The sequence below is a fragment of the Kogia breviceps genome, chromosome 16, assembly GCF_026419965.1.
Source record: "Kogia breviceps isolate mKogBre1 chromosome 16, mKogBre1 haplotype 1, whole genome shotgun sequence".
Taxonomy (NCBI): Eukaryota; Metazoa; Chordata; class Mammalia; order Artiodactyla; family Physeteridae; genus Kogia; species Kogia breviceps.
Window position 1 is genome coordinate 13,887,529 of NC_081325.1, and position 27,399 is coordinate 13,914,927.

Consider the following 27,399-nt stretch of genomic DNA (forward strand, 5'->3'; position numbering starts at 1 on the left):
ATAATAGTAAGCCCAGTGATAATTCAAAATGTTAACCTGTTCACTCATTAATCCTCAAACAGTATCTGTTTTCTTATACATGTTGCTTCTTGATTTTAATTAAATGTAGTTATAACTGCTATCTTCAATTGATGAAATAATCTTCATTAAAGGTATATCTTTGGTGTACCATTTATTACTAGAAGTGGTGAGCAATCATTTAGTACAATCGCATTTTTTTACAAGTGTCTTACAGAAGCTAAGTTACTTGACTATTACGTCCTAATTCATACAACTACAAGCCACTGGAATGAGACAAAAGATTGTGCAATCTAGAAAAATGCAGTCTCAATAACCCAGGAAAACTGAAGAGCTAACAGCTTTAGAAGCTTCCTAGTAAGTTGGGTAACTAAAATTTTCCCAACAAAATTTAACATGAGGAAAACATTAACTGCTGTTAATATACGTAGGTCAAAGCACTTTAATCAATTATCAAAATAATGAAAAGAATCTGAGTGCCATCAATCAATTTAATAGTTCACACATTAAATACAACTAAACTTTTTCCTTGTAACTGTTTGCACAAGGAAAAGAAATAGTTAAAATGGTGAGATCCCAAATAGATTCGATACTTTAAGTAAATTCAACGTATTTAGTTATGAAGATACCAACCAGCTGCCTGTGACTGCATATAACTTCCTACTCCAGCAAGGTTAATAACTGCAGTGTGCTGAGCAGATAAGGCCTGTTCTTGACTGGTACAACATTGTTCAGAACCCTGAATAAAAAAATAATATGTGACTTGTACAAAATTAAAAACAATTTTGGATTGGTGGAATTAGTATTTTCCTCCTATATGGAAAAAAAAATTCAACATTAGTCTAGGTCTTGCAAAAAGAATGGCCTAAGGAAAAGACGTCAAAGGTATTTAGAATTAGCAAGAATAAGCATATGGTATTTTGAAAGCAAGAAAATAAAACCTAATTTTCAGAACTGATTGTGTATTAAAAATAATTACTGAGGCTTCTATAAAGCTTCATCAGAACCTTTTTTTTTTTTTTTTTTTTTTTTGTGGTACGCGGGCCTCTCACTGTTGTGGCCTCTCCCGTTGCGGAGCACAGGCTCCGGACGCGCAGGCCCAGCGGCCACGGCTCGCAGGCCCAGCCGCTCCGCGGCACGCGGGATCCTCCCGGACCGGGGCACGAGCCCGCGTCGCCTGCATCAGCAGGTGGACTCTCAACCACTGCGCCACCAGGGAAGCCCAGAACCTTTTTTTAATTGAAGTATAGTTGATTTGCAATATTGTGTTAGTTTCAGGTACAGAGCAAAGTAATTCAGTTGTATATATACGCACACATTTTTCAAATATTTTCCCTTATAGGTTATTATAAGATATTGAAGGTAAGTTCCCTGTGCTATATGTTAAATCCTTGTTGCTTATCGATTTTCTGTATAATAGTCTGTATCTGTTAATCCCTTACTCCTAATTTAAGCGCCCCTGCAACATGGTAATCATACGTTTGTTTTCTATGTCTGTGTCTGTGGGTCTGTTTCTGTTTGGTATATAGATTCATTTGTACTATTTTTTAGATTCAACATATAAGTGATATATAACATTAGTCTTGCTCTGTCTTAGTTCGCTTAGTTTGATATTCTCTAGATCCATCCACATTGCTATAAATGGCAATATTTCATTCTTTCTATGGCTAATATTCCACTGTATATATATACCACATCTTCTTAAGCCAATCATCTGTTGATGGCACTTGGGTTGTTTCTGTCTTGGCTATTAAAAAGTGTTGCTATGAACATGGGGGTGGCATGTATCTTTTCAAATTAAGAGTTTTCATCTTTTCTGTATATATACCCAGGAATGGGAGTGCTGGATCATATGGCAGCTTGGGTTTTAGTTTTTAAGGGAACCTCCATACTGTTCTCCATAGTGGCTGCACCAATTTACATTTCCACCAGCAGTGCAAGAGGACTCCCTTTTCATCTATTTAGGCCTGCCCATTTTTTGATAGGGCTGTTTGTTTTTTCAGTATTGCTTCTATAAAGCTTTATCAGAACAAGTTTTTAAAGCTTACAACACTGTTTACAACATAGTACTAGAATGTCTAGTGAGCACATTCAAGAAAAGGGAACAAAAAGACATAGATTTTAAAAAAATATCTGCGCTTATTTGCAAATGGGATTGACTATCTAGGAAAAAACACCCTAATGAATCTACAAAAAAACTTCTAGAATAAGTGAGGTCATACTGACCTTGCAGAACACAAGATCAGCATACAAAAACCAATTCTGTATGCTAGCAATGAACATGTAGAAAACGAAATTAAAAACAATACCATGAACAATTTCCCAAGAATGGGGGAAAAAAAGGAAGGAAGGGAAAGAAAGAGAAAGAAAGAAGGAAAGAAACTTAGGTGTAAATCTATGAAACATATAGGTTTTGTATGCTGAAAAACTAGCTGATTTTAGCCTAGATAGAGACATACTGTGTTCATGGACTAGAAAACTCACATAGTAAACACTGTAAGCCTTTCCCAAAATGACCTTTAGGTTTAACTCAATTCCTTTAAAAATCCCAGCAAAGTCTTCTGAAGATACAGATGATTCTAAAATTCATAAGGAAAGGCAAAGGATCTAGAACAGCTGAAGAATTTTGAAAAAGAAGGATAACATGGGAGGAATCACTGTGTCTGATCTTAAGACTTACTATATATATGTATATGTATGTATATATATACGTGTGTGTGTGTGTGTGTGTGGATATATATACATAGTCTACAGTGATCACAACAGTATGGTACTAACAGAGTGACAGATATTAATACATAGATGGGTGAAACAGAGTAGAGAATACAGAAACAGAGCCACACAAACACTGTCAACTGACCTTTGACAAAGGTGCAAAAGTAATTCAGTTGAGGAGGATGGCTTTTCTAACAAATGGTGCTGGAGCAAATCGACATCCATATCCCCCCATAAAATGAACCTGGACCAAAGTCACACACCTTTTATAAAAATCAACTGAAAATGGATCATAGATTTAAATGGAAACTATAAAAAAATGACTTTTGGGCCTAGGGCTAGGTGAGGAGTTCTCAGACTTAATACCTAAAGCACAATTCATTAAAAAAAAAATAAAATAAAATAACTCAGACTTCCATCAAAAGATGGAAGCAATCCAAATGTCCATCGATGGATAAATGGATAAACAAAATGTGATATACAAATACAATGAAATACTACTCAGCCTTAAAAAGGAATTTCTGACACATGCTACAACATGGATGAACCTTTGGGTAATTTATGCTAAATTAAACAGGTCAGTCACAAATAGACAAATACTTTATAATTTCACTTATATGAGGTGCCTGGAGTAGTCAAACTCACAGAAACAGAAAGTTGGCTAGAAGGAGGGGGAAATAAGGAGTTGTTTAATGGGTATAGAGTTTCATTTTTCCAAGATGAAAAAGTTCTGGAGATTGGCTGCACAACAATATGAATATACTTAATGCTACTAAACTGCATATTTAGAAATGGTTAAGATGGTAAATTTTATGTTACAGTATTTTACAATTTTGTAAAGAAAGTGCAAATCAAGAATTTTATATCCAGCCGTTTTTAATTTGTGTGTTAATAAAGAAAAATAGTTTTAAATGTGCCCTTCCTGAGAAATCTAATAGAGGATGAGCATTATCCAATCAAGATTTGACTGGGGAATCTTTGGTGGAAGGACTGATAGTGAACATCACATATATTTAATTATGAACTAAGAGAAACGATGAGGGTGGGACCCAGAAATCAGTAATTTTTAGTTTCTGAAGTGCAGCAAAGGTTCAGAAAAACCTGAAGTTCCTTCTACTACTTTAATTTACTGTAGTTCTTGTTCAATTTCATTTTGTTTGGCAATATACAAAGTATTTGTTTTTGTCTATCTTCGCTCTGTTCTATGCTTCAAGATAAAAAGAACATCTCTATTCTAATAGAGACAAAATACTATCAAAAGAAGGATGATGATGGGGTAGAAAATACATGGCCTATAGAGGCAGAAAGACCTGGACTTGAATCCCTGCTCTGCCACTCGATGTATGGTTGTGAGCAAGCTAGTCACCTGAATCTATTTCAGACTATGCAAGATGGAAGTGACATCATCTATTCAAGTATGGCTGTTGTGAGAATTAGAAATAGGCACCCAATAACTGATAGCTGATATTGTTAATGAAGAAAAACTGCACATGAAAAGTTGGTTCAAACAATCTAAATAAAAACACTTGAAATATGCTTGGCATATACCAAAAAAAGGTTATAATTCTATGATACAAAGCATATGGAAGGTAGAAAGGACATACCTGCTCCCCTGGCTGTTGAGGACTAGAAGTTGTGGGTTGCTGAGGTTGCTGTGGTGTAAACTGAGAAAGCTGCTGCTGCTGCTGTTGCAGTGTGTTAAAGATGAGCGAGCCACCTGGAAGCTATTAAGTATTTAAGCAAGAATTAATTAGCCGATTTCAGATTAAATTTCTTTATTCTACAAACATTTCTGGAGCATTCACTATGTGTCAGGCATTCTTCCAGGGACTGAGGAAACAGGTGAACAAAAATGGAAACAAAACAAGACTCCTGCCCTTAAGAAAAAAGAACAATCGCTTTAAACACAATTTTTAAGTGCTGTTACTTTGGCTCTCAAATGTTAGTAATCGCCAATGTAAGTCTTTCTGCTTCAAGTTAATAGTTAGCTATCCAAATATACATACTGCTTTGATTTAACTCCTTTTATACATCAACACAAAACAGCATTAAATGCATTTGGAAGTATAAACAAGAAGCTAGTGATAATCAGAGATATTTATTAAGAAAACTCATCTCCCTAAATTCGGTCTAGCTTTGCCCTAAACCAGAAATGCATGGATTTTTATATAACATAGCTAGGAATTCCAAAGCTGAAAAGAAAATGCATTAGATGTCCATACTTAGTTTGGAGACATTACTTGCTCTGTCATTATGAATCTAAATTAATTAAAAAAAAAAACTTTTAAAAAAGAAGCATCCAGAAAACTCCACACTAAAAACTAAAACTATGCATTCCAAATGCATCAGGAAACAAATGGGTTTTCTATTTTATTCTACAGGAGTTTAAGTTAAAACTTAAACTTAAAACTTAAAACTTCATGGGAAAGTCCAAGCAAATATCAAATATAGAACTCTTAGGTCTATATAGTCAAAAAAGGCGTCTCGGGTCAAAAGCTCTATACCCAGCACAGCTCACTGTTAGGTAAACCTGGACAAAGCACAGGTCAAATGTTCCTTCCTCAATTAGGTAGACAGTAATAAGTGTTGCAAAATATAATTTATAAGGTGGCTTTGCCCTTAATCCTTATTATCAGTGCTATTAAGGAATCCCACTCCTCTTAACACTGAGACTGATCCTTGTAGAAATTCCTACAGCGAAATGCAGGAAAGTTGGCTAAATAAACCAATGTGTCCATATCACAATTAGATTATTCTGCAATTAGTCTGTAACTACTGACACTGTTTGCATATTGTGTACAGGAAATCCTAAGTTTTAAGATTTAGTTCTAAATGTATTTCCTGATTTATTACTTCTGAATATCAGGTTGGGTTGATCTGTTTGTTATTGTTATTTCCCAACAATCCATAGCTCTGCCATTCTTTGTCTCCAAATCTTTATATTTATGTCTACCTTTTCTAAAAATTCTCTGTAGATAATCCCATCCATTTTCCAACCTACTAGCTTAATACTGAACTCCATCCTTAAAGGACCTAGCATAACACTCAGAATATTTTAAGTTCACAACATGTACTAAATTCTTTACCTACAATCTCTCTTTATATGTTAACACTGATAAAATGTGTTAAGAAAAGCCTCACTACTAGACACAAACTGTAATCTAACAAAACATTTATTGACTGACTACTAGATGCCTGGCACTGTGCCACGAAGTCATATTCTCCTCAGGAAAAGAACACACATACTTAATTTTAAAAATTTCTATTCACACAGAAAATGTACTATAAGCAAACAGCAATACCTACATGCATACATAAAAAGTCTGTTAAGAGAGAAATTATTTCTAAGTATACCTGCTGCTACTATTGTAGGCAAGTTATTTTCCTTGGCAGTTGTCAACTCTCCCCTCTGGAACTAGTTCTTGATTCGGCAGTGGTTCCAGAGCCGATGAAAGTGCAGTACATAGGATACCAATTCTTTCCCTTTATCTACTTGAACATGCAAAGGTAACCACACCCTTAGAAGATTCTGGACAACCTCAAAACTTCAAATGCTGATATGTACAAACTTACATGGTTAAAAACAAACAAAAACTATAAAAACTTTAATAAAAAGCAGTGTTTCAGGTTTACCTGGAGTAGATTTAAGGGCCTGAGACTTGAAGTATTTTTTAAACCAAAAGGAACACCTATTAAATAAAACTCATGGTTAAAACAGGGAATTAAAACTTTATTATACTTGAAAGTATTTTATACTTTAGTATATAAAAATATAATACTTTAAGTACTTGCTGCACAGATGTGCTTATTTTCTATACTTTAAAAATTTCTTATAAGCAACCCCCCCCTAATTTTCATCAATACCAAAGATGTGAGCACCAGATGTACACTATAATCTGTATTTCAGAAACTGAAACTTCTTTGTAACTATTTTGACTGTTGGCTGGAAAAGTAATCCAGCAGTATGCAAACACCATAAATATAATAAAACTACCACTGTTGTGTTCAGGGACTGGCATCTATTTATATTCCTCAGTGCTGAACAGCATATGATAATAACCCTATCTCTGAGAAGCAGTGTGCTCCGTGCCATTTTTTAAAGTACAAATGCTAATATTAATAATGCTAAAGAACGCTGCTGAATTTCATGTATAAGGGTCAAGATGAAAGTCAGGAAACGATGCTCTGTTAATTCTGAACTTATTCCCCAAAATCTGTGACACAACATGGAGTACATCATAAAGCAGGGGTTGGCAAATTCTGCCAGTAGGCTTTGTGGGCCACACAGAGACTCTCATATACTCTTTCTCTTGTCTTTTTTTTAAAAAAAACAAACTTTCAAAAATGTAAAACTATTCTTAGCTTAGATGTGGGTTATAGTTTGCTGATCCCAGTCTCAAAGTATGTATTGTATATATTTTCCTCACTAAATATACCAATTTGAACACTAGTTAAAAATGTATTTAGTCCTCTAAGCAGATAATTGTATTAAAAAAGATACAGGGCAAATAATGCACAGATGACAGTACGACAGTCTTGCATAAGAAATGGAAAACGCATAATCAGATAAAAATGTGACAATACTGATATTCCCTCCAGGATTCTCATGAAAAAAGAAAAAAGCCATAACTCCCTTTAAAGGTGAATGACATCCATATAATAATGCTTTATAGCTTTCTAAAGGCAGTTTTGTATCACTTATTTCTCATAAGTACCAAATGAATTTAGAAATTTTCACTCCCATTTTGGAACAGATGAAACTGAGGCTAAGGGGGAAAAATTAAGTGACTGCTTTCAGACCCCACAGTTAGCATTTGGAGCCACAAGTAACCGGCAGAATTATATGTAAATATAAAATCCTAAATTCAACACTGATTCCATTTCCAGGGCTTCTGTCACTAGAACATATTTATACATATTAAGATAAGAATATGAGCTAGAATTAGAAAATCACAGCAATATATTAACATGTTTAAATTATATTCTTTGGGTTCTCTTTCTCTCAACTCATAGAAAGTTTCAGATAAGTTTTTCTTACTGTGTTGAGTTTACTTTTCCTGTTAATTTTTTTCTCAGTAGTAAGAAATCAAACTGTTCTGAGATATAATACATTCTCTTAAAGAGCATTAAAAAATGGCACAAATCAGGACTTCCCTGGTGGCGCAGTGGTTAAGACTCCGCGCTTGGGTTCAATCCCTGGTCCGGGAACTAGATCCCACACGCATGCCGCAACTAGGAGTTCGCATGCCAGAACTAAGGGGCCACCTGCTGCAACTAAGACCTGATGCAACCAAATAATTAGTAAATTTTTAAAAAAAGCACAGGTTGTTAAAACTCTTTTCCAGTATATGTAATTATAATTATTACTACTACTGCAAGAAAACTACTACTAATGATGATGACAGCAAATATTTTTGAATGTTTATCACATCTCAGGCATCGTTTAATAAGTACCTCATCTGTATTTATTCATTCAATCCTCACAACTATGAGGTAAAGTATTATTATTATCCACATTTATGAAGAAAGTGAGGCACAAAGGTAACTTTGTAGTGATTACACAGTTAAGAGTAAGCTGCACAAGCAGGATTCAAACCAGGCAGTCTGGCTCCAGAACTGAGGCTTTTAAATGCCATGCTGTGCTGCTTTTCTTGCTCACATATGTTTTCAAAATACATTTCTTTTACCTGGAACAGGACTACACTGACAATTATAAAAGTTACTTTTATAATAATCTTTGCAAGGTAAAGATAAAATTTGCAGACACTTACAGACTTACCAAGTTTCCTCACAGAGAAGTTCATAGCTAGATGGGTTTTTAATTCAAATACCAGAACTCTTAAAGCTTTTGAAAGGAAATATTTCCAACATAATACTTCATAAAATAAGGATGTTAAATGTTTAAACAGTATCATTAAAATGGCATTTTTACATAAGCATGGACTTTAATTTTATTAGAGATTATTTCTAATATTCTGACCTGCTTGAGAAGCTGCCTGCATTGCACTGGGCAATGCATTTGGTAGCAGACCTCCTGAGGGTAGAAGGCCACTCAAGTTTATTCCTGCAGGAGTTATGGCACCAGTGTTACAGCCCAGCATAGGGTTTGAACCACTCATCAAAGCTTGAGCTCCACTGCAGGAGAATAAGACAAAGCATTAAACTAGCACTATAATAGGGAAAATCAGCCACATAATTCCTTGGATTAAAAAACAAACCACTAAACAAACACAGATATTTCTGTCTTAAATGTCAATTTGGAGGCTTAGTTTCATTTTTTTTGCTAGAAAGTGACAGCAAGGTTGGTTAAAATTAAGTACTGTATATTTATCAATTAAGTACTATATATCAAGTACTATATATTTAAAATATAATTTGGAAGAGTAATGTCCTAATCAATGGATTAAAAGATGGTAAAACAGAGGATAAACAGGAAAATCTAAGCCGCTATCAATGTGTAGTAGTATCATCTTAGTGCATGTAATAGATTGATCGCCTAAAATTAAAACATACTTGTTGAGATACCTTCTATACACATAGAAACTATTTTCTTTCAATTTCAATAATATGCAATTTGTTCTTAATTTCACAAATAAGAATTTCTTTAGATTGCTTACAGTATCTTAAAAAAAAAAAAAATCAGGGCATCAATGCAAACTTACCAAACAGAGCCCACTACATTGATGAAGTTAAGTCCAGCAGAGTTTGCCATGACTTGGGTGGCCGTGGTTCCTGTAGTTATAGATGTTACCATGGTGGAAAGAGGAATGGTTGTTACAGGCATTGCCTGGCTCAGAGACCTTTGCTGCTGAGCAAACTGAGTTAACAAAGTGGGCTGAGGGGTGAAGCCTGAATCTTGGGGAGTAGGGGTAGCTGAAGGGGTAATAGGAGTTGAGCTCTGAGCATCAGGAGGGTGTGGGGTCGATGAAGGGGTTGGTGTAGGAGTAGATGGCTTAGGAGTTCCAGATCCTGCTCATTGAGAAAAATAAAAATTGCTAGTTTGTTATAAATGGCCAGTCCTTTTTAAAATAAGGTTAATGGAATCTTATTTAGCACTGACAATTTGTTCCAGTTTTTTTTTTAAAAGCAGTTAACTGCAAGTGTTAATTTCTACACATGATACATGAGTGTTGCTACACTCAATTACAATTAAGGATGCAGTATATCACCTACAAATCCCATCAGAGATGCTATTACAGTAACAGTAAAAATACACGTTTGTATTCTACCACAATACCCATTTAAAAGTTAGTTTCCTACATGCTACCTTTGGCCTATAAAGTTTAAAAGGACTTCAAATTAATTTTTGTTATTTACGACTTCACTAATTTAGGACTTCACTTAGAAATACTGCTTATTTTCTGTTAACAGTCTGAGATAAACTCTGAACATATTTAATAAATTACATATGATTAACAATCATATTTGGCACCTAGATATACATATTTAATTCCTAACACATCAAGTTTATCCTGACAAACAAATTTTACAAAACACAGCAATAAAGCAAATATTTGAGAGATAATACTGCATCTTTAACAGTAACTGTGTACTTCTGTTTAAATGTAGAATGTATAGAAAATCTGTTGTGAATGAAGTATGCACAGTTTATCAACTTTTTAAAAAAAAAACAAAAACAAAAAACAAAAACCAAAAAAATAAAACCAAAAGCTCTTGAGGTGTTTTCTTTTTTAGCTTTCATGTCCTGCAGAAAGAAAGGAAAGAAATGTGAATGTCCAGAAGCTGTCACTCAACCCTTACTTAAAGTAACAACTGTGTGCAGTAGATTAACATAATCCATACCCACAACATAAGAAGTGTGAATAAGACTTTCAGGAAATTTATAAATTTTTCTTTGTGCAAAACAAGAAGGCAGAAAAATTACACCTTTTGAGCTATCAAGATGAAGATGTTTACATCTAATGCAAAGACCACCCTGTCACTGTGCAGTGTACTAAAACTTTCAGCACACATTAGTTATTTATTAAAAAATCTAAAAAACTGGAATGCTTTTTTGCAAGTTGGTACCTAAATATCTCAGATATTTACTAATTTAAAGAAATTCTCCCAAACTAATGCTAGAATTCTTGAATAACTCTTCTTGATGTTAAAAAAAAAAGTATTCAGTAGTAAAAATTACATTTTAATATCTTCAGATGCTTTATGATCATCCCACATTTTAGTAACTGATAACAATTTATAAGAGTGTAAGAGTGTTACTGAAAAATCGGCTTTCAGTTTATTGTATCACCACCTTGGAACTAGTTGGCTTCTTACATTTACAAAGATAAGACTGCAGCAACAACTCCTATGACTTTTTTTCCATATCAGCTGCATAGTTTACATAAAATGTAAAATGCCCAAGGGTACGCTGGAATAAAAAATAATTTGGAATCTTATTGCCACATTTAACTACCAGATTATTTTTTTTCAGGAGATGTGTAGGTTGCAAGTCTATAAGAAAGGTATACACGAGTTGCATACATAAATACAGAAAAACAAATACAATTACAATAAACATGTAATACATACAGTCAACAAGATTGGCATGAAGCTTCTCAAAACTCATACATTTTGGGTAGACAGTACATTCAGATTTCACTATTTCACTGGTCAAAAAGAGCCATCTTCAGAAACACTAATGCAAAAGCTTACAAAGAGTTAATGAAGAATATAAGTTATGACTCACTTTGTGATGAACTGGCAGGTGACAGGGCAGCTGGAGAAAGCATGCTAACTTGATTGAGATCCATGGATGACTTCCGAGAAAGACTTGGTGGCTTAGAAGCAGGAGGAGGAGTTGGAGATTTAAGAAAGCTGCTAACCTGTTGTGGTGTAAAATAGTTACCTAGAAGAAAAATATAGAAGTTGTTTCCTAGATTTACAATGTAAAATTCTGAGTAAATCAAAATATGAGTAAATGGATTATGATCATCTGTTGTTTTTTACTCTAGATTATAAAAAACTAAGGAATGTAATACCTGAGGAACTATTTCCTGAGCTTGAGGGAAGTTTGATGGGTGGAGGTCGATGTTTTACTCCCTTCCCCAGTACTGAAGACTGAACTGACAGGGTCTCAGGCTGCTAAGACAGTGACATTAAGCATACTCATTAAAATTAAGGTCAAATCAGAAATTCATAAATTAGTAACACTACTATATCTCCTGGATGAAAACACGGTTTAAAAAACTGCATTGTACTTTTAATGGTTATAGATTGGGTATTACAGGTGTTTCAAAAAAAATGTAATTTCGCAAAAGGAGATCCATGAGATACCTTACAGTATACACAGGATGAAGGAAAGATTTCTGAGTAATATGGTGGGGAGAAAGTTTGAGGGAGAAGAGCAGAGTAAGATAACAGCAAAGCTTCACCCTTAAATCGTCTCCAGAAAAATAGTAACTGTTGACGCTAGGTGGGTGATCAGTATACACAGATGTTCATTACACTTTTTGCTCTACCTCTGTGTACATCTGAAAGTTTCCATCATAAAAAGTTAAATAATAAAAAGAAATATAAAGTAAAAACAAAACTAAACAATACCCCTATCTCTCATAAAACAGTCCTTAACATTTCTCAGATTCCTTGACAACAATTAGGCAGAAAAAAGTAATAGCACAAAAAAAAGCTAAGCAAACACACTTCTGCTTCCTTCCCTGGAGAAGGCTGACTCAAGCTCGCTGAGCCACTGGAGCTATGCGACATCTTCACTGGACATTTGGCTTCGTTCTGGACCAGTTCCTGGTACTGACTGACTACTCTGAAATATTAGGGGGAAAACAGGTAATGATTAGCTAGCTCTATTTTAAACATAAATTTACTACATAGGAAATGAATAGTAACTGTTAATGAACAAGTTTTACCAAAAATAACACAAAAATTAAACAATCTATCTTTGATAAAAGCATATTCTTCTAATATTTTCAATGACAAGCTAATGCTGAAAACATTTTGCTAATTAACAATCTAAAGATACTTGCAGTATCTTCTCTCTAATACAGAAATTACGGGGATTATTTCACCAATAAGTAGCCAAAAGAACTAACCATTGACTCTCACTTATATCCTGATTAAACTGTTACCTAGAAATCATTTTCCTTAGCTACTGTAGATATATCTAAGTTCTCTTATTTAAAATAAAGCTACATTTTAAACATTATCCTTTTAATTGTTATTTTCCTAATTCTATTTAAAAATCCTAGTAACACCTAGGCATAATTAAAATCAAACCTTTGACTTCGAATGTAGTCTCTACCCTACAAGGGTGAAGTTAATCATATCCATGCAGATCACAAATAAATATGCAAATATTTTTACCTCTCAGCATCAGTCTTTGATCCAATAATGAACCTAAATTGTTTTTAAAAAAAGAAAAGTATTAGATAGACTTGTTTTAAGGAGCCCTGAAATTACTTTTGAAGACTTCCGTATTTTAGTGACAGTAATTTTATAAATTGAATTAAAATCTACCAAGATATCATGAAAACAAAAATTTTAAAATACATTAAAAAACAGGAAGCAATGACCAAGTTTTGCATGCATTACAAAATAATTCTGTGAATAAGTTGGCTAATTTAAAGGAGATTTACTTTGGCAGAAAACCTGTGTTTCAAAAAAAATCTGGGCTGAAAGTTACCAAGTGCTATACACCCTTACAAGTGTCTGTCCTATAGCAATATTCACTGAACTACCGTGTACAAGGCCTTTGGCCTTCCTCTCACTTTAACCTTTGATTTTGGAAGACATTATTAATGTCTATATAGCAGGCCCTTAGAATATATTTTAGACAAGGAAGATGGTTTATTGCCAATTTAAATAAAAAGTCTTTATCAAGTCTTAAAAGAGTTTGACATTTATATGATTTCTTAACATATTAAAATAGTGAGTTTGTTTATTTTTTAATTACCAATTTGAATGATCATCTGTGGAGAAGCTGAAATATAAAATGTAAAAAAAAAAAGAAAAAACTTGGTTAATGCAGCTCAAACTTTGACTTCATAACTATTAAATCAAGTAATTTATGAATATGGGAGGACTAGAAGGTAATAAACCATGCAGCATTTCTGCAGCAACGTCCTGATGTAAAAGGCCAAAATTTCAATTCTCCTCTTGTCAAACAAATCTAATCAGTTGGCGTTTTGAACAATCTTTTTTTTTTAATGAGAGAACATATGCCCTTGTGTTTGAGAAAAGTTAATAACTATTTTAAATGACCAATGTGTATCTTTAAAGGGAAGACTACAAAATACAGCTAATCGAAATATCTGATTTTTCTACTTAGCATACAAAAATAAAAACTGCTAATGTGAAAAAAATTAGCTGAGGATTGATTCCCTGACTGCTGTTTCCTCCCATTCACTTTTACTTAGGTATTGGTGAGGTTACTCTTTAAAATCCATTTTTCTGCCATAATTTCAATTAGTATTTTGTAAGGATTTAACATAGAGCTGGCCCCTGCTTTTTTTCTGCTGAGGTTCTCTTTATTTTTCCTTTTCAAAACAGCATCGACTTGATTAAAAAGCAGAACAAATAATAAAACCAACAAGGAAAATAAAACTAAATACTGGTACCTTGTAGTAAACACATGTAGCCTGTAAGTTTAGGAATATCAACTTCAGTTGGCCCTCGATATCTGCGGATTCTGCATCCCCAGATTCAACCACCACGGATTGAAAATACTTGGGGGGAAAATATTCCAGAAAAGTCCCAAAAAGCAAAACCTGAATTTGCCACAGGCTGTCAACTATTTAAGTAACATTTAAATTGTATTTATTACTTATTTACATAGCATTTACACTGTATTAGGTATTGTAAGTAACCCAGATAAAGTACATAGGAGAGATGTACAGAGGTTGCAAATACTACACCATTTTGATATAAGAGACTTGAGCATCTGCAGATTTTGGTATCCAAGGGGGTCCTGGAACCAATCCCCTGTGGATACCAAGGGACAACTATATATGTATTTCTAGAGCCAGTAACTACATTAAGCACTGAGTCTGTGTCCTTACAGGCAGTGCTGAAATATCAAGCATTTTTAACAGCCTTTACATTTAATTTTCAGTAAACTTGTTTCCCATGTAAACAAATTATTGCCCAGAAGCACTTCATGCTCACAGAGAGGTTAAAGTCATAAGGGGCAACACATAAATATACCAAGAGGGATATCACGGGCATATCTTTCAAAGCAAATATAAGAATAATTTACAGCACAGGTATTTTGTTGTTTTTTAAAGAAATTATTATTTTAAAGAACTCTTGGACAGCATGGTAACTACAATTTAAGTTTACTTTGGTCTGCTGCCAAATCTAACTGGAGTATTTAACTAACAAAATAGGGAAACTCTGATTCACTAATAGTTCATCAGTAGCTGCTAAATACATTCTGATGGCTTATTTTGTCAACTGCCTGTATTTAACAGAACTCACTGGGATGGAGACGTCTGACTGTCACTCTCTTCATCTTCTTTACATGGCTGTATTTTACCATAGTAAAGTGGATCACCAAGTGACTGCAAAATGGTCAGCTTTGTTTTCTGATATGGATTACCAGCTTCACATTCAAATATATAGTCATCTTTTACATCCTGAAAAAGACCGAGCATCCCAAATAAGTACCTTCTCCAGTAAATACATAGTCAGAATTAACACACATCAGGAGTAAATGACACACTAACTTACATCCTGCAATAAAAAGACACATGGAACATAGTCCTTAGAACTATTTAAGAGAAAAAAGTCTAAGGGAAAGAAGCCCAGGATTCTTTTTTCAACATGGTACTTTGGGAACAAGAGTTTCAATGGGATATTTAGTTAACGAAGCCCTAGTGAAATGTCAGAATTTCATATACTGAACATATGAATACAAATAGGATAAAATTTTCAAAAGAAACCTGTTTGTATTTGTCATTAGTCTTTTTGCTATTGCACATACCAAGTATCTCTCATGGGACTTCCCTGGTGGTCCTGTGGTAAAGAATTCTCCTTCCAATGCAGGGAATGCAGGTTTGATCCCTGGTTGGGGAACTAAGATCCTACATGTCACGGGGCAACTAAGCCCGTGCGCCACAACTGCTGAGCCCGCATGCTGCAAACTACAGAGCCCACGTGCTCTAACTACAGAACCCACGCACCACAACTAGAGCGAGAAAACCCGCATGCCGCAACTAGAGAGAAGCCTGTGTGCTGCAACGAAAGATCCTGCATGCCACAACGAAGATCCCGCGTGTCGCCAACTAAGACCCGACACAGCCAAAAAGAAATTTAAAAAAAAAAAACAACTCTCATTTCACTCCTAGATTCACATAATTAATTATGCCTATTAATTATGCCACATAATTAAATATGCCTTCAAGAAGTCCTTGCAATTAGAGAAACATACACAAAACATTTCTCTTTAAAGATATCCTTAGAATAACTTACTAATTATTAATTTGAAACAGAAAACAAATCAGAACTACCAATAGGGGACCAAAACAAAAGTAAAAACGCAGTTATGCATTAAAATTGTCCTTAGAATGGAAACCATATTTTATGAAAAACAAAACTAAATCGTTGTTCCTTTTTTAAATTCACTGAACTCCCAGAAAGTTCTTAAAAAAAACAAACAAAAGAAGATCCCAAAATAAAGGCTACTGTACTTTATATGTCTAATAAATTAAGATCCCAGATTAGAAACAGCATCATTAGAAATGGAGACTGCAATGGTTACTTACATGGGCTGGCCAGACTGTTGGTTGTGAGTCATCAGATTTGATAGATTTTTCCACTTTGGCATATTTTTCCACCTAAGCAATCAAATCAAGAGACATCAGATATAATGAAATCAGTATTATGACCAAATAGAAAAATCTAAGTAACTTAATACAATACATTGAAATGGGGCAGGACCCTTCCCCAACTCAACCCCCGCCCCGCCCCCCTGCTTTTGTCTGTGGAAAAACTTTAGCCAAAGAATAAGTTTAATCAGAGAAGTAAGAAAATGCAGAAACAAAGGAAAACAGTCAAGGAGACCGAATAATAATAGTTTAGTCGTGGAGCAAAGTCAAGGCCCTTTAGTTCCTCCTCAAGGGCTATAGATAATACTCTGAGCCCTATCCTGTGAGCTGTCTTGTAGATACTGTAACCCCACCAGGTGGAAGAAGTCAACGACCAGGCTGTAGCCATGACATAAGCTGCCACGATTCCGAGAACTGGCCTCAGAGAAATGGGAACAAACTGACCCTAGAAGTGAAGATTAACTGTCCCTAAAACAATCGAGATGATGCTGGTCAGACCACTGATGACCAATTTCAAGACGACTGTGCTGTTTCTGCATGGAGCCCCCTCCCTCCATGTATAGAAGCTCTTGCTCCCTGATTGTCAGGAGGGGTAGTCGGCCTTTGGACAGGCGTCTGCTCTCCCCCACAGCTGCTGGTGTCCAAAATAAAGCAAACTTTCCTTTCCACCAACCTGGCCTCTTTACTGGCTTTTAAGTGGTGGGCAGCCAGACCCCACTTTCGGTTACTATACTTTTTAGCACAAGAATTCTTGAATTGCTAATAACTCCAACTACTTATGCTTAAGTAGTTTAAAATTCTCCTGATATATATTCAGTTAGACCAACTGGTTTTACAAATAAAACAAAATTAGAATCTCTTTTGCCATTAAATAAATGTAACAAACATAGCTGCTGTTTTGGACAGTGCCTCTTCTTTATGCTCCGTAAGGTGAGATCACATTTGACTTTTAGGAAAACTGGGATGTCAGAGAGGTGATTAGGACCAGGATCTGGATCATTTCCTTTGGCTGGGTCTTTAATGGAACAGGAATTGTCATGTAAAAGGGTGGACAAAACTAGGAAGAGACTAGGGAAGTTACATTAGAATTGGTAAAAATTTTTGTAAATCTTTTCCATTTTCTAGTCAGACTTGAACCATATATTCCATGTATCTCCTACCAGTCTGTGTGAACCAAAAGTTCTCACCTTCCTGGTAACCATGATTCTAAGAGTAACAGATTCACTTGGGCATCTGGTGAAAATTCAGATTCCCATATCCCTTCCCTGGAGACCTAATTCAGTAAGCAGGTCTGAAATGAGGGTTCAAGTGTGTATGTTTAACTGGTATCCTAGATGCTTCAACTGATCAAGTCAGCCTGAGAAACTTTTTATTAGGGCTTTGCTACTCAAGGCGTGGTCTGTGGACTCCAGTGCCACCAACTCAGGAGCTTTTCAGTATTGCAGGATCTCAGGCCCTAGCCCAGACTTGTTGAACTGGAACCTGCATTTTAACAAGCAACCCATGTGATTCTTAATGTAAGGTTTCGGAAGCCCTGCTTTAGATATGCAGACTGCCCTCCCAAGCTAAATCCCACACTTTGGTATTTACACTAAACATCTCTTCTCAGGCCATGTTCCTTGAGGGGTGCATAAGTTACTGAAAGATAATGTGGCTTACTCTCTTGAGCTGTATATACAGTGTACTTCTGATGCTTTTGACAATTTTTAAAAATCAAAGGTAGTAAGAATTATACATGTGCTAGCCTGGGAAGGATGCACAGAGCAAACATCTGTTAAAATAACTGACCAATTCTAAAGAATTGAGTGAATAATAAAAATAGAAATGGGGAAACAAAAGAAATATGGGACCTCCCATCAAAAGATCTCTTTCCTGTCTCTGCTCATTTATAGTTCATGTGTTTCATGGGCCAGCAAAGAATACCACCCAAGGTTCCTAAGCTTGGCTACTGCTGCAATATTATTAATTTTTATATTTAGCCAGTGAGAAAAGAAGCATTATAAGGAAATTATGATGAAATATTATAAAAAAAATCAGTCATTTTATGCATATTATGTAATATATACCATCTTTTTACACATTTGAAATACTCTGGTTATTATTCCTGCTCTAAACACAGACCTATATTAAGGAGTTACATTTTTAGACAAGTTAATGTGAAAATAGAATAGCTTCTGAAAATGAGCAGCTGACTTAAGAAGAGTCTTAGCGCAAATAGAGAGAATGAACTAGTGGTTGCCAGTGGGGAAAAGGAAGGGGGGAGGGGCAATATAGGGGTAATGGGGAAAAAAAGGGTTATTATGGGATTATATAAAATCACGTGTGAAACTTTTGAAAACTGTAAAGCACTACAGAAGTTAAAGAATCTTTCATTCAATAAAATAAATAAATAAAATAAAAAAAGAAGTAGTAAGAGTCTTTGTTTTCCCAAAGTTTAAGCTACTATTAGTCAAACTTAGGAACCTTACATGAAAGGATGTGCAATTCATGCACTGACTTACATCCACTTCAGAAGGTATGGCCAAATTACAGGGACTCCGTTTCCACATATCCACACACTAAAAAATTAAAGACAGTACAAATAAATACACTGAACACTGAAAATAAGGCAAGGCATTTGGCATAATAATAAGCTTCATTTAAAAATATATACTTACGTTTCCTGCTTTAGAAATTTTGAGGTCATAATGCTGACCTGCTTTTCTTTCCTTTCTTTTTTGTAAGAAATCAAGTAATTTTAGCTGAGGAGGAGGTGGACAATGAGACAGATCCTGCTGCCGATTCAGAGAGGACCTGGAATACCTCTTGAAACACCTGAAATATTAAGAGATTAGAACTACACAAAGCTAATACAAGAAACTCAAAATAAACATGGTTTAAATTAGTAGCTGTTAAATGTGTAAATAAATCACAAATATCCGTAGAACACTGTCACTTGCCAAGGAATGTTCTAGGCACTGGTGAAATAAAAATGGACAAGACTAACAAAATTCCTGCTACCACGGAGCTGATAGTCCAGAAGTGAAGACATACATATACATGTAAACAGGTCAGATCATTCCAGATAACAATAAGCAGTAGGAGAAAAAACAGGGTACTGTGGTAAATACATGATAGAGAGGGCAACATTAGGGAAGGGAAGGACTCTGAAGAAATGATGCGTGAGCTGAGACATGACAAGAAGGAACAAGCTGTGGAAAGATCAGGGAAGGAACAGTTGAAGCAGAGAGAGAGAATTTTAAAAGGTGCTGAGGCAGGAACAAAGTTGGCTTTTTTTTTTTTGCAGTACGCGGGCCTCTCACTGCTGTGGCCTCTCCAGCTGCGGAGCAGAGGCTCCGGACGCGCAGGCTCAGCAGCCAAGGCTCACGAGCCCAGCCGCTCCGCGGCACATGGGATACTCCCGGACCGGGGCACGAACCCGTGTCCCCTGCATCGGCAGGCGGTCTCTCAACTACTGCGCCACCAGGGAAGCCCCTGGCTTATTTTTAAAACAGAAAACTGTAGGTAGGACTAGAGCATCAGGGTCCACACAACGGGAGATGAGGTCAAAGAGCAAGGCAGGGGCCTTGCAGATGAATGATAATGCGTTTAGACTGAATGTGAAGTACAATGGGATGGTTTTAGAGGAATTTCAGCAAGTGGTGGCATGGTCGGCTTTGAGGATTTCAAAACATTACTGTGGTTTGCTTACATGGTGAACAGACCAGAAGTGAGCGAAGATGAAGCAGGAAGACAGTTAAGAAGGAATTTATTGCAGAAGTTAAGATGAAGATGATGGTGGCTTGGCTTAAGGCACTGGCAGTGGGTGTGGAGAGATGTGAACAGAGATACTAGGAGACTTTACAGGACTGCTAATGGATACTATATGGACTTATTTCACTATTTCCAAAGTTGCACCTTTTCCCCAGAATATATAATTTCCAAAGTAAAGCAGGGAATTTAGAAAATGCATAGGTTATTTCAGCCCCTTCAATCTTGAAGAAGATCCAAAGTGGGCAACTCAAACAATTATGCAAAGATAACTTAATGATGAGCCTACTATAACTGCAGACCAAATTATGCATTCTTAACTGCAGTCTGAATTAATATGCATTCTTTTACGTCATTAACTAAAAGAGATAGCTAAAACATTCTAAGACAAATTACCATGTTATAAAAAGGCGTTTAGTTAGAAACTGACTTCTCAAACTGTGATCATTTTCCCAGATCTCTAAAAGAAATTATAAATTGTATCTTTAAAGGTACTATTAACAAAAATTAAACTGGTATTAGGAAGTAGTAAATTGTTCTTTCTGCTCATACCTGTCTCTTCTCAGAATTTCTATCTTTTTGGTGAACAAACTCTGAATTTATAGGTAGTTTGTTCTTCAAAAGAATGCAGAAAATGCATCACTTCAATATAAAGCAGAGTACATATTTAAAAAATCCTAATTCTTACACAAGACAAGTAAAAATCCAATTTTAAAAAATCAGGGACTTCCCTGGTGGCACAGTGGTTAAGACTCTACATTCCCAATGCAGGGGGCCCGGGTTTGATCCCTGGTCAGGAAACTAGATCCCACATGCATGCTGCAACCAAGAGTTCGCATGCCACAACTAAGGAGCCCGCGTGTTGGAATTAGGCAACTGGTGAGCCACAACTAACGAGCCAGCGAGCCGCAACTAAGACCCAGCACAACCAAATAAATAAACAAATATTAAAAAAAAAAAAAAAAAATCAGAGAACATTTATTCTTTAAAGGGAAAAGATACCATAAATGGCAAAATTTAGAGCTACTGCTCTAGCTCTCTTTTGATTTATCCTTCCACAAAGGTAATTACCGTTTCATTGGGCGCGTGTTCATCTTTTGCTTGTTATAGAGCAGCCTGTTTGCAGTGCAGGTTACAGCTATAGAAGGATCAAGACACAGTGGTTCAGCTGTAGCTAGAATCAGTTGGCTTTCAAGCAAAAGTTTGTCTTCCTGAAATATGTAAGAGCATATATCAATACCAGATTTAAGATTTTCAAATCATACATATCACTTAATCTAGAGATATTCCTTGGAATACTTCTGCTAAGGAGTACAGTAAAATACAGTATTTCAAGCTCCAACATAAGTGTGTAAACTTTAGAAACTTGACAGCATAATGAAACTACTAATGGAAATTCAGTAATTGGTACAAAGTGGTCAAATTATAAGAATGCCTATCCATTAGCCCAACAAATATTTACTAAGCACCTACAATGTGTAAGACACTGTTCTAGATGGCGGGGGGAGGGGGGGATAAATCGTGAAGAAAACAGATACAATCCTCTGTCCCCACAAAGCTTTCAGGACCAAGATAGATGACAGGTCTTTCACTAACTGAGATAACAGTCCCATTCTATACTCAACTTACTTCATTACAAGAATAAAAATGACTCCACTAATATTGTATAAACTATATACACCAATTCCAAAGTTTATACAGGCTTTTCACCAGTATCATTTAACTTACTTTTACTGCATCGTATTTTTTTTTTTTTTGCTTAAACTCTGAAATATTTCAATGGCTATTAACTAAATTTTTTGAAAGTCAAATGAATCAATTAATTACTGCTGTATAAAAATTTTTTCAAAAAAGAAACACTGCTTCTTTCACTAGGTCTATTAAACTTATTATGGAAATTTTCAAAAATACACAAAACAGAAATATAATGACACCCACGTACCAATACCCAATTTTATTTAACCACCCCTCTAACTTTTTAAAATTTTTCTTTGTTTTCCTGGAGTAATTTTAAATACATTTTCGATGTTGTATTATTTCACCTGAAAAATCCTTTAGGACACACTGCTAACTGCTAAGGACCTCTAATATCCAGTCTAGATAAATTCCCATTATCTCAAGTGTATTCTTAGTTGGTCTGTTTGAATTTGAACTCAAACAAGGCCTACGCATTATATTCGGTTTTTATCTCAAACATTAAAAAAAAAAAATTCTGTAACGATCACCTCTTCCCCCATCTTTTTTTCTTTTCTCATGCAACTCATTTGTTGGGATTTGAGCAACTGCTTCCTCAGGGTATCATTTAACTGGGTCTGGCTGGTTGCTTCCTCATCCATGTCATTTAATGGTTTCTCTTACTCCATAAATTACTTTTAAACTGTTGGTTAGATGTAGAGGCTTGATTTACATTAAGGTTCTATTTTTAAAACAAGAGCTCTTCAACAGTACTACTGTATACTTTCTCGTCTGCCACACAAGGAGGCACACAAGGATTGACTGTCCCACTTTTACACCAGACGGTTTAGTCAGACTATAGGTTTTTCACATTTAAGAAATACAGCCATCTAGATTCATTAATTCATTAAGACTTCCAAGTTGATGACATTTTAAAAAGTCTATCATTTCTTTTATACTTGTTAGCTGAAATTCTTCTAAGGAATTTTCCTTGAAAAGGCCTCTGCCATTATTTACCAATCTTCAGAGTAAGAAATCAATGCCCTAAGAACCTCCAATGATGACCAGTGAGTTTGTTTTTGAATAGTCTTTGAATAGCTTTTAACCTTCTTGTAAACAAAAAGATTACAGCCCAAACTACAACACAACACTTGATAGTTACTGGTGAACTGAATCTTATTTTATAATCATATTTCACAGCTAGAATAATTCTCATTATTGATATTTTCTTTAGTTTAACTATACCTCTTTGTAGTAACAGAGAAATAAGTGAACACTCTTGTGAGTGGGCACCTCACAGATACTGAGCCAGCACTGGAGGACTAACTGGCTATTCTCCGGGTAAGAGAGGTCCCGTCCCCTAGGGCTACAACCAGTACGGATGGCATAAAGATGAGCTAGGTCTGCTTTAGAATCCTAGATGACTGAAAATCAGCATCTATTTGTATCCACAACAAAACATTCTGTTTGAGAGGGGATACAAAACTATGTTTCACATTGGGTGAGGTCAGCCTCACTCTATTATACTATGCCCTAAAAGCAACTGGGACTGAACTGTTTTAGTTCCTTGAAGGATTACTGCATCTTTGTAGAGACCCTTAACCTGTAAAGCTCATAAAGCAATCCCAAACTTTACTCATAAATAGAATTATGAGCAGAAAATATCTTTTGCTTAACTTAATAAATATTGTTTCATCCTATATATTACTGTTTGGGATTAAAAAACAGAACTAACCTGGGTCCATTTATGGTTATCACTTGTTATTGAATGTACATCACAGATTAAAGTCTAGAAGAAATAAAAGTTAAAAAAACACATTAATGTATAGGCATACAAACATATGAAGACATTTAATAAGTAAAACTCCAAATAAAATCTGAAATAACGCTTCTTAATTAAACATTCCTTACCTGCATTGTTGGACGTAAGAGAATGTGCCTACTTTGGTAACCAGGAGATTTCATGTTACTGGACTGCCTGTAGTCACGTATTTCTGCTATGACACATCCACAGTGAAAAATATTAACCTGTTTTGAGTGAAAATATATAAGTAGATGTCACTTTTCAAAAGCCTAAATAAGTGGGTTTACATTGAATGTTTCAGGTTCTTTACATTCTTATGTAAATGTTTCTGACCACTCACATACTCTTAAATGGAATTCCTTGTGGATTTACCACCATACAAACCCTTTAAAAGCAACTGTTCATGTTCATCAGGACTCAAAATGCAGTTTAACACTGTTTAACTGTTTGCTAGCAATAGAATGACATCTGGCATTTGTATACTGTTAATGTTACAGATCACTGGTATCGCCGTTTATTAGTTCCCTGACCAGAGATCGAACCGCGTCCCCTGCACTGGGAGTATGGATTCTCAACCACTGGATGCCCAGGACGGCAGTCCCTGCTTTTCTTCTTGACACTCACTGGCTCACTGTTGTACTCTGCTAACCCTGTCATTATTATAAATTGTCAATAACCATGCCAGGGTTTCAGCTTATAGATACAACTGCTATATTTGCTCTGCTAAAATTTCCAGAAGATAGGCTTTACTAATAACAGGAGGAAAGCTAACATTAATTCAAATAATAATCTCTGTGAAAGATACTGTTTTTTGTCCTTTTTCTAAGTCCAAAGGTAAGAATCTCTGTCACTCAAGTCTTGCTAGTTATCACTTGCCACAGTCACTTACGGTATTGTGTGTTTTCACCATTCAGAACTTTTAGTGCGTACTGTGACCTCCATGTTGTCAGTCATTATTATGCTCATGCTTTTTAACCAACATTTACTGAGCCACTACAATGTGAACTGTGTGTCACGCACTACCCAAGAAGCTTCATAGATAAAGTGGTGAGATACTTGCTCTCAGTGTGGTAAGACAGGCAATAAACATGTAAACAAATAAACAAGGTAACTTGAGACAGTGAATGCTACAGAGGAAATAAAATAGGGAAGGGCTTAATTTAGACTGTGTGCTCAGATAGAACTCTCTGAGGGAGTAATTTTCAGTTGAGAACTGAATCACAATACAGGGCCAGACACCTGGGACAGATGAGCAGAAAAGCAGACAGAAGAGCAGATGAATAAGACAGGTATACGTTTGGTGTGTGTTAATACGGAAAGAAGTCACGGATGGCTGGAGTGTAGTGAGTGGGGATGAGCACCGGGAGGTGAAGACAAACAGAAAGGCAGGGGTTTTGTACACTGAGAGGACACTGGAGAACTTCAAACAGGGAACTGTGGTGTCCTGGTTTTCGGTTTTTGTTTTGTAAGCTTAGTCTGGTTGTCCATGGAAAATTGATTTCTAGCGTTCTAGAATGAAAACAGGAAGTTCAGGAAGGTAACTATAGAAGGTCATGACCATATATTTTGAAGGTACAGCTGACCTTTGCTGGTGGACTGAATGTGAAAGGTGAGAGTATAGTTATCTGTCAGATTGGAAAGACTGGTAATAGAACTGGTTTGGGAGGTAAAAATAAAAAGCTCTGTTTTGTCATGGTAAGTCTGAAGAACCTAATCTATATCCCAGTAAATATGTATGTTTGGAGCTTGGTGGGATGGTCACTGTGATAGAGATAAGCAAGGGATTAACTGTCATTTTTTAAAACCCATTAAGCTGTTTGAGATCCAGGGAGAGGGTGTTACTAAAGAACAGAATCCCTAGGACTGAACCCTGAACTTATTTATGGGGGAACAGAGATGACAGCAAAAAAGACTGAAAGATAGGGGGAAGAGAAAAACCAGGAAGGTGATGTCTCAGAAGCCAAAAGAAGGGTGTTTCAAGGAGGAAGTAGTTATTTACACTGAACTTTGCTAAGAGACCAATTAAGGTGAGAACAGGAAAGGATTTTCTTAGAAGTTGAGAGATGGTACAATATGCTTATATATTTTATCTACTAGAGAGAGGAAAATAGATAATAGAAGAGAGGAAGGTTAAAGTTGCAAGACCAGGAGAAGGATCCAGAACATAAAGTGGAGAAGATGCCTTAGGAACAGATTATTTCATCCATTTTAACAGGAAGGCAGGCAGAAAGTGTGGACAGAGATGTAGGGATGCTGGGAGGAAACGGGAGTTCCCATCTGATGGCGTCTTTTTCCTCAGTAAACTACCATAGTATGGCTGGAAAGCCAAGAAAGTAAGCCGTTTCTCCCATAATTTCTTGATTGTAGCTACAGGGAGATTTCCAGTGGATGAGTTAGTTGTTATAGCAATTTTAGAAGACTCAACTAAAACTAAACATTTCAGTAGAGCCTAAAGGATAAATATCCCACAATAAACCAATTTTCATATAGCTATATACAATGTTTCATTTCATGTTCCATGCACTAGTAAGAATACAACTAAATACCCTTCATCACAAAACAACATATATCTAGCAAATCTAAGGACATTTTTTTTGTGTGTGTGTGGTACGCAGGCCTCTCACCGTCGTGGCCTCTCCCGTTGCGGAGCACAGGCTCCGGACGTGCAGGCTCAGCAGCCATGGCTCACAGGCCCAGCCTCTCCGCGGCATGTGGGATCTTCCCGGACCAGGGCACGAACCCGTGTCCCCTGCATCGGCAGGCAGACTCTCAACCACTGCGTCACCAGGGAAGCCCTCTAAGGACATTTTAAAGAGAAAAATTTTGTACCTGAGATTTTTCTAGGAGATCAACCAAAATAGGAGGTAATTCTTCTGCATCCAAGTATTCAAGTAATTCCCCTTCTTCATAAGGCAGTCGAATGGTCTCAGAATCTTAATTTTAAAACATAAAAGTTTCAGAAAGTGACCAGCCTCACCAAAAAGCCAAGGTAATAATTTAAGTAACTTCTGATAAAAAATAAAGAGAATAAAGCCAAAAGCTCTCCTAAAGTCCTTCTTTATTTAAGTCTTAAAAATAAATCAACTTATGTATTGAACTGTATACAGTTTCAGAGCAGAAAGGAGAAAACACCTAACATACTATGGAAAAACATCTGGCACAACAATCAGTACAAATCACAGCCAGCAGTAATCAGAATATGATAAAATTCCAACATCTGTTAACTACAAAGTTCCTTGAAGATTGCTTAATCTAATCTGGAAGTCAGAGGGATAATTTGGTATCACTTCTGAAAAATGACTACTTATAGACCAAAATTCTCTTGGTGTTATACAATTAACAATCAACACAAGAAAAAATTCTTAACTAGGTAAGTTCCTTGTAGAACTCATAGTATCATCACTGTATCAAAGTTTAAATGCCTCTTTAATGAAATCTAAGAGTATTTATATTTTAAAACTCTATTTTCATATTCACATTAATAGGAATAAAATGTTGAAACTATTCAAAAGGCAGTGAATCTGCTTAACTTTGAAAGCTTCAGACTCAAAGTATATTCAAAGCACAGAAGAAAAACATACCTTAAAATACCTGATGCTTAAATATATAAATAGCAAAAGAATGAAAGAAAATTTTGACAAGTATTTTAAAATTATGTCT

At 35.7% G+C, this 27,399-nt stretch overlaps 1 protein-coding gene across 33 annotated transcripts in view; it reads right to left on the reverse strand.

Moving 5' to 3' along the window:
* SUPT20H (SPT20 homolog, SAGA complex component) overlaps positions 1-27,399 on the reverse strand; it is a 39,385-nt gene that overhangs the window by 2,116 nt on the left and 9,870 nt on the right. For 11 of the 33 annotated variants that reach the window (XM_067016765.1, XM_067016770.1, XM_067016775.1 and 8 more), the window contains 18 exons: positions 26,569-26,672; positions 23,847-23,963; positions 23,671-23,724; positions 21,333-21,472; positions 19,169-19,325; positions 19,013-19,069; positions 16,449-16,520; positions 15,163-15,320; positions 13,640-13,666; positions 13,051-13,083; positions 12,376-12,493; positions 11,715-11,817; positions 11,423-11,581; positions 9,396-9,465; positions 8,714-8,868; positions 6,367-6,422; positions 4,338-4,457; positions 652-757 (listed from right to left, as the gene is read on the reverse strand). In XM_067016765.1, coding sequence (XP_066872866.1) covers positions 652-757; positions 4,338-4,457; positions 6,367-6,422; positions 8,714-8,868; positions 9,396-9,465; positions 11,423-11,581; positions 11,715-11,817; positions 12,376-12,493; positions 13,051-13,083; positions 13,640-13,666; positions 15,163-15,320; positions 16,449-16,520; positions 19,013-19,069; positions 19,169-19,325; positions 21,333-21,472; positions 23,671-23,724; positions 23,847-23,963; positions 26,569-26,672 — 1,806 coding nt within the window. Of the gene's footprint in view, positions 1-651; positions 758-4,337; positions 4,458-6,366; positions 6,423-8,713; positions 8,869-9,395; positions 9,703-11,422; positions 11,582-11,714; positions 11,818-12,375; positions 12,494-13,050; positions 13,084-13,639; positions 13,667-15,162; positions 15,321-16,448; positions 16,521-19,012; positions 19,070-19,168; positions 19,326-21,332; positions 21,473-23,670; positions 23,725-23,846; positions 23,964-26,568; positions 26,673-27,399 lie in introns of all 33 variants that reach the window. The other 22 variants (XM_067016757.1, XM_067016751.1, XM_067016761.1 and 19 more) reach the window with 3 other exon arrangements.